The 7,931-nt window shown below is 50.3% G+C and overlaps 1 protein-coding gene across 2 annotated transcripts in view; it reads left to right on the top strand.

Annotated features, from left to right (window-relative positions):
- The window catches only part of Dyrk1b (dual specificity tyrosine phosphorylation regulated kinase 1B), a 10,469-nt gene extending 7,060 nt beyond the window's left edge, over positions 1–3,409 (top strand). The window contains exons 9-11 of one of the 2 annotated variants that reach the window (XM_010614500.3): positions 41–236; positions 712–818; positions 907–3,409. In XM_010614500.3, coding sequence (XP_010612802.1) covers positions 41–236; positions 712–818; positions 907–1,278 — 675 coding nt within the window. In that variant the 3' untranslated portion in view covers positions 1,279–3,409. Of the gene's footprint in view, positions 237–711; positions 819–906 lie in introns of both variants that reach the window. The other variant, XM_010614501.3, reaches the window with a different exon arrangement.
- The last annotated feature ends 4,522 nt before the right edge of the window (positions 3,410–7,931 follow it).

The following is a 7,931-nucleotide window of genomic DNA, read 5'->3' as shown; positions in this document are numbered from 1 at the left end:
GGAGCCGGGCCACAGCCCCGCCGACTACCTCCGCTTCCAGGACCTGGTGCTGCGCATGCTGGAGTATGAGCCCGCCGCCCGCATCAGCCCTTTGGGGGCTCTGCAGCACGGCTTCTTCCGCCGCACTGCCGATGAGGCCACCAACACAGGCCCGGCAGGCAGCAGTGCCTCCACCTCACCCACACCCCTCGACACCTGCCCCTCCTCTAGTACCGCCAGCTCCATCTCCAGCTCTGGTGGGTGCCCAGTGCCTAGATGGGGTGCAGCAGGGTGGGGGTAGCTTTGTTTGGCCAGCCCTAGGGCACCTTGTCCCTGGGCCTCACTTGGGAGATTTAAAGCAGCCTAATTCTGAACTCTAAAAATAAGGTGGGAGCAGAGCCTCATGTGGCCCTGACATGATATCTTGAAACGGGGCTCAGACCCCTAAAGTTGGTCTGACACTCAAAACTGAACTCTGAGGGCTGGGAATTTAGCTCAGTGGTTCCACTGCCTGCCTTGCAAGTGCAAGGGCCCGAGTTTGATCCCTGGTACCAAGAAAAAAAAAAAAAAAAACTGAACTCTTAGCTTGTATTTCAAAACTGGACAGGGTCCTTCAAATGTACTTTGCTTCCAGAGCAGAAAAAGGGCCCAGGCTGTGAGCCAGACTTGCTACTTTAAACCCCAGCCACCCCTCTTCTTATCTGTGGCCTCTTCTCTTCCTGACACTTTCAGGAGGCTCCAGTGGCTCCTCCAGTGACAACCGGACCTATCGCTACAGCAACCGATACTGTGGGGGCCCTGGGCCCCCCATTACCGACTGTGAGATGAACAGCCCCCAGGTACTGCAGCTTTGAAGATGTGTGGTGGGGAGCCTGGGGTCTCATTTAGGACTGCTCTCCTTTACCCACTGCTCATTTGCTTTTTTAGGTCCCACCCTCCCAGCTGCTGCGCCCCTGGGCAGGGGGTGATGTGCCTCACAAGACACATCAAGCCCCTACCTCTGCCTCATCACTGCCGGGGACCGGGGCCCAGTTACCCCCCCAGCCCCGATGCCTTGGCCGGCCCCCATCACCAACCTCACCACCACCCCCGGAGCTGATGGATGTGAGCCTGGTGGGCGGCCCTCCAGACTGCTCCCCACCTCACCCAGCGCCTGCCCCCCAGCACCCGGCTGCCTCAGCCCTCCGGACTCGGATGACAGGAGGTCGTCCACCTCTCCCACCCCCTGATGACCCTGCCACTCTGGGCCCGCGCTTGGGCCTCCGTGGTGTACCCCAGAGCACAGCAGCCAGCTCATGACCCAGCCCCCTCCCTGGGGCCCCTCCTGAAGCCATACCCCCTCCCCATCTGGGGGCCCTGGGCTCCCATCCTCATCTCTCCCCTTGACTGGAATTGCTGCTACCCAGCTGGGGTGGGTGAGGCCTGCACTGATTGGGCCCGGGGCAGGGGGTCAAGGAGAGGGTTTGGCCATACTCTCCCACTAAGGACTGGACCCTTGGCCCCCTCTCCCCCATTGTTTTCTATTTATTGTACCAAAGACAGTGGTGGTCCGGTGGAGGGGAGACTCTTACCCTAGGGCCCTAGGAGGGGGTGGGGGCAGGTAGGGGGAGATGGCCTTGCTCCTCCTCGCTGTACCCCCCCAGTAAAGAGCTTTCTCACATGCCTGCCTGAGCGTTTGCAGGGCCTTGGTCCCCTCACCTGACCCCCAGAGGCATGGTGGGGCAGGGGCTTGGGAAAGGGGGTGCCAGAAGAGCTCTGTGGTGTGGGTATATCCCTTCTGGGGAAGTTATGGCTGTTGATAGAGGCATGGGGCCGCAGGAGGTCTGGAGCTAAAGAGTCCTGGATAGGGTCCTAGCCCATATTTACCTTTTCCAGGGTAAACTGAGGCATGAAGGAGGAAGGAGTAAATACCCCTTTCTGGCCTGTCTCTGGGAAACACTATGTTTTGCCCTCATAAGTCAGGGCTCCCGGAGGAGTCTGCACAGGAACAACTTCTGCCAGGCAGGCATCCGGTAGGTGCTGGATGCACTTGGCCTTGTTAATGCCATCTGGTAACAGGCAGGCAATGGGTACAGACGCAATCCACACGTCTGGTCCCATCCTTTGGAATCATTGCGGAGCAAAGCATTTTGAGAGTCTCAGGCAGAAAAAGGTACTCCCTGGGTTCCAGGTAAGTAGTCTTGTTTCCCTGGCAGTTTGGAAATTTCTGTCTCCCAACGGGCCAATCAAGAACCACCTGGTTCAAAGGGTAGGTTATCCCACCATTGGGGCGCGGCAGTTCCTGGGAAATGGAGTTTTCTACGTGGCAGTCTCTTTACGTCCTTCTTTTGATGGAGAACTACAAAGACCAGAATTCTCTTCGCTCACACGTTTGGGGGAGGGTTTTCAGGAAGCCAATCGGCAGTTGGAGGTCGCTGAAAGCTGGATATTGGAGGCGGGTCATTAGAGGTACAGAGACCATGACTGGGTGGTTTTGTTTGTGGGCTTCCCTGGTGCTGAGTTTTGCTGGGTGTGCGAAAGATGGGCTCGGGTTTAAGAGGGCAGAGCACACGGGTTACATGTGTGTATACAGTTTCAAAGCAGATCCATGGGCACTGAAACCTGAAGTAGCTGCGTCGTGTGGGATAGCTGCCCAGTCTGTCTAGGCTGCCTCGCAGGAAGCTCCTTTTGGTAGAGTAGGACGTGTACCTGTTGACAAATGAGAGAAAGATTGAAATGCGTTGGGAATCCAGAGAAAACATGGGTAGGGAGATCTTCCTGGAAAAGCAGGAGATAAATTTGAGCTAAGATCGGAATACGAAAAGGATGTATTGGGGATGATATGGTGGACTGGCATGCCCAAAAGCAGCATGGGAAAGAGCCTGTGTTTTGTGAGCCGCAGGTGATTGGGTGGTTTTGGAGATCATTTTGAAAGTTCTGAATAGATTCGATTGTGGCAGATTTTCTTGGCCATCTAGTGAAGTGACTTTGTCCTGAAAGCAATGAGGAGCCATAAGAGGATTTTGGGAAGGTAAGGGGCATCGCCTAGTTTGCTGTGATATGAGAATAAGCAGATTGACTGGAAAGACTCTGGGTCTACTGGCTGTAGCAGGTTCCTAGGCAAGAGATGCCAGGCGTGAATTAGAGCAGGGCCTGAGTGCAGGAGAGGGCGGGTAGATTGGCAGAATGTATGGGAGGGGGCGGTAGAGGGTGGGAAGAGAATAGTTTCTGTGCTCACCCTCTGACACTAGATTCTCCGTAAAGAAAAATTTTTTTCTTTTTCTGTTTTGTGGTTCTAGGGATGAAACTCAGGCCATGTGCATGCTGGGTAAGCGCTTTACCCCTGAGTCACACTCTTACTGCCTCAGTAAAAATTTTTTTGAATGAACAGTACTAGGAGACAGGTACTCCTGTGATCTTTCTTTTGTAAATGAGGATACTGAGCGCAGAAGCAATTCAATAACTTGCCCAAGATCATACAGCTACCCTAGAAAGTAGGCTCAGGGTGTGTGTGTGTGTGAGAGAGAGAGAACTTTTGATTTAATTGGGTACAGAATGAGCCTAGAGACACCATCAGGGGCCAGATCATGTAGGCCCTGTAAGGAATCTGGGATAGGCACAGAAATGTAAATCTCACGTTTCTGTTTCCAGCCCAGGATCTCTCCCTTGAGCTCCTGGCTGACTGCCTATCTGATACCTCTTTGTTTTTCTAGAAGTATCTCCAGAGTAATCTGGGTCACACTGAGCTACTGTGGCAGCCTCCTCAGTGATATTCCTGCTCCCACCCCTCCTGCCACAGTCTGTCATACACGGCTAGAGGGACTCTATGAGCACCTGCATCGGGTCATATCCTTCCCTGTTCAGTACCCTTCCATAGCTCCATCTCATTCAATTAAAAGCCAAAGTCTTATTCATGGCCTACAAGGCCTTGTACAGTCTGCCCCCCTCACCTCTGACGAGGTGAACTGTCCTTGCTCACTCTGCTCCAGACTCACTGGCCCTGGTGCCTTTGTATTTGCTGTTCCATTTACCTGGAATGCTCATCTCTCAGATGATGCCAGATGCTTTTCTTCATCTGCTTTAGGCCTTCACTCAGATGTCACTTTCTTCTGGAGATTTTTCCCGAGCATCTTTCTAAAATTATAACACTAACATCCATATCAACTTTTTCTTTTTGAACTTTTTCCATGTGTTGATCATATCACTGTTAATATATGATTTATCTAGTTTACCCCTACCCCTAACTCAGAGACCATCAGCTTCATGAGGGCAGCTTTTGTCTACTTCGTGCTTTATCTGCAACACCTAGGAGTGCTTGGCACACAGTAGGGCTCACCGGGTTATTCAGATGAACAATTTCAGAGCATAGATTTGGATTCCAGCATCCTGGGGACACTGTCCATCTCCTTTCTATACACTTTAAACTTTTCTGAGGGCTCAAGACATTTAACAGATACTTCATCCTGCCTCTTCTTTATGCTCGGTGTAGGGAACACAGCAGAGAACAGAATGGTTTTCCTGCCCCCAAAGAACTGTCTCAGCAGTGAGGGTTCAGAAGGTCAAATAATTACACAAATGTGAAATTACAAAAAAGGCAGAGAATGCTATATGAACACATGATAGGGAGCCTAGTTTGGACCCAAGGAAGACGTTTGAGGCCATCAAGGAGTTGTCATTAACTCCAGAGAGAAGAGTGTGTGATACTTAGAACTTAAAAGGCTGAGGTGGAGCAAGAGGCCAGACCGTGTTGCTCCTAGAAGGAATTTGGGTCCCTGCTCCACATGTATTTTAAGTATCGTACTGGCAGGGAACACAGTAGATTCTGTATTTCAAAAGATTCCTCTGCATGTTGTGCTGCTTTAGCTGATGTTCCAGGTGTGGGAGTGATGCCATCTTGGGTACCCTAACCCAACAGCCAGCTGATGCTCTCTGGAGTAGACAGGCCATCCAAGGGCCCCTCGTCCTCTGAGTCTTGCCCAGATTGTGGAATCATAAGCAGTTAACTGGCTGCTATTTTATGGTACTGTGTTTTAGGGTGATTTGTTATGCAGCAGAAGCTAACAAAAGTTAATATTTTTTGAGCTCTTACCAATTTTTCTGTTAGCTCATTGAATCCTCAACGCCACTCTTAAGTATCACTGTTATTACTCCTATTCTACAGATGAGAAAGTGAAGGTATGGAGAAGTTGATAAAGTTACTAGCAAGGTTCCTGGCCCTTATTACACCCAGAATATGTAATAGCTATTATCACCATTAGAATTTTCAGTTATTACAGGAGTGGTATTCCTGTGACTAGCATTTTGAACTTCCTGCTTGTGGTGTGGTTATAGGCTATTTTCTTGGAAGGACTGGTAGAGATGGAAAGGCATCAGGTCCTTGGTGGTACTGATGGAATGTCAGATCGGGCCTCAGCTCACAAGTTGGTCCTGGACTTTCTCAGTGGGGACTCCATATATCTGTGTCATTTAAGTCAAGTAAATTGAGCTTCCTGTTACTTGGAACCCTAAACATCCTACATGATCCTAGTGTCATCTTTGTGTACGTGTGTGTATGTGGGGTGTGTGTGTGTGGTGTTGGGGATGAAACCAAGGAACTTACATATGGTAGGCAAGTGCTCTGCCACCAAGCTGTATCACCCCCTCCCCTGTCTTAATTCACTCATTTTCTGATTCATCAGATATTGGGCATTTATTATATGCCAAATACTGTTTAAGGTGCTCGTGTTATAATAGCAAGGAAGACCGTGAAAAGGCCTATCCTCATGAAACCTACATTGTAGTGGGCAAGATGACAGATAAAACAGTGGTGCAACAAGTTATGAGATGTGAATATTGAAGGGAAAGAGAGTGACAAGTGGGGTTATTTTGGGTGGAAGGGTTAAAGATAAGATGCGTTTGAGGAAAATCTTGATGGGAGACCTGATCAAAAGGAAGGAAGCCAGTTGTACAAATATTTTGAGAGAAAGGACATTCTAAGTGGCGAGGAGAACCCCAGCATGTTCAGAGGTCTTGGGGGCATACTTGGTATGTTTCAGAGGAGTAGAAAGGCATGGATTAGATCAGAATGAACAGCGTGGGAGGGAAGGAGACAAAAGCAAGGTTACGTGGTGCTGGATAGGCCAGGGGAAGGACTGGACATTTGTGCTGAGTGGGGTGGGAAATAATCAGACTTTATAGGCTAAAGCGATGTGATCTAAGGTTCTCTCCGCTGGTTACCATGTGGATGCTAGGAGGACTCCAGTGGAGAGGCCACTGCCGTAGCCTGGCTGAGAGATGCTGGGGGCTTAGCCAGGGTGGTAGCAGAAGATGTGGTCAGATGTTGGATATAATTTGAAGGAGAATTCACAGGACTGGGACTGTTGGTACGAGATGAGAAAGAGCAGTCAAAGGCAGCCTGAGCGGAAGGAGGGAGTGCTGGTAACTGTATGGAGAAGAATAACGGAGGTACTCACTGAGCAAGTGAGGGATAAACGAGCCTAGCCTTCCGGCGAGGTCTGGGCTTGGGAGTGGTTGGTACACTGGTGATGTGAAAGCCCAGGCTGAGCTCACTTGAGGGAGAGAGTCTAGATGGAAACGAGGTCTGAGAATGACAGCAGGAAGGCCCAGGAAGACCGGGGAGCTGCAGCCCTGGTGAGAGCAGACGGTGCATAGGTAAAGGCTGGGCAGGAGTGTGGAGTTGTCGGGATTGGTAAATTTTGAATGCAGGGACTGCAGTCCACAGTGGACTGATTGGGAATGGTGATAGGAGGAAATGGAAAAGAGCCTTGAGAGACCATAACAGTTAGAACATGGATCGTGGGACTTTGCCTCTGCTCCTAGGCTCTCTGGCCTCTGCTTTGCTTGGTGGCCCTGGAGGAACTGTTGCCCCAACCTGGTGTGACCATCCAATTTTGTTCCCCATCAGTCTTTGGTCCCCATTCCAAATTCCACACAGAAGCTGGATGGCTGCAGGGTTCCGGCTCTGATATCTGGGTGCTGTGAAGGGCTGTAGACTGGGCAGGCACCCCGAATACAGTTACAATGTGTTTCTGACAGTGGGTGTGCCGGGGGACGTGGGTGTGTGTGGCGGGGTGGGGGGATCTGACCTCGTTTTGGTGGATGTGTGGAATGGACCATCTGCTCTGCCTCAGGTGTGTCTGGATTGGGTCAGTGCTGTAGAAGACACTAGAAGGCTCTGGGTGGAGAAGGGTCAAAGGTCAGATGGGAGGATCGAGGCCCAGCTTCTGCCTGCCTGTAGGTGTTTGCAGTGCAGTCACAGAGACTAGTGTTGTTTGCAACTGAGTAGGGCATAGAGATGATCGAGCCAGCCTCTGCCCTCAGAGTGCACAGCCCAGCAGCAGGCAGCAGTCACGACAGAGAGGGGAAGCCAAGGCAGAGAGTTTAGGGCAGGATAGGGCAGCACAGGGGGCTATAGAGCCCAGAGATGATACCTGACACCAGTCTGAGGGGTCGGGAAAGACTTCCTGGAAGAGGGGACATGTGAGATGAGATCTCGGGGGTCAAATAAAGAACAGTTAGGAATGGAGCCGGTGACCGCTGGTAGCCAACTCAGTACAGACTAGAAATGTTTTCTGAGCCTTTAAAAAAAAATTTTTTTTTTTTTGGTTTTCAGAAAAGCTTCAAATGTTTCCCATCTACCTACACTCAGCTTCCCCTAATGTTGGTCTCTTGTACAATTATGGTATGACACATTTGCCGAAGCTAAGAAACTAGCTCTGATTAGTATTCTACTAAACTCCAGACTTGATTCACATTTCTCTCCTTTTCCCACTAATGTTCTCTTTCTGTTCCAGGATCCAATCCAGGATACCATGTTGCATTTATTCACCATGTCTCCTTGGTCTCCTCCAATCTGTGACAGTGTCTCAGTCTTATCTTGTTTTTCATCACCTTGACAGTTTTGAGGAGTACTGGTCAGGTATTTTGTAGACATTCCCTCCGTCTGGGTTTGTCTGATGTATTTTTATTGGTTA

Source organism: Fukomys damarensis, unplaced genomic scaffold, assembly GCF_012274545.1.
Source record: "Fukomys damarensis isolate Sample0158 unplaced genomic scaffold, DMR_v1.0_HiC HiC_scaffold_19, whole genome shotgun sequence".
NCBI classification, from domain to species: Eukaryota; Metazoa; Chordata; class Mammalia; order Rodentia; family Bathyergidae; genus Fukomys; species Fukomys damarensis.
Note: the sequence above shows the minus strand (reverse complement) of the source record. Positions and strands in the feature narration are given on the sequence as shown.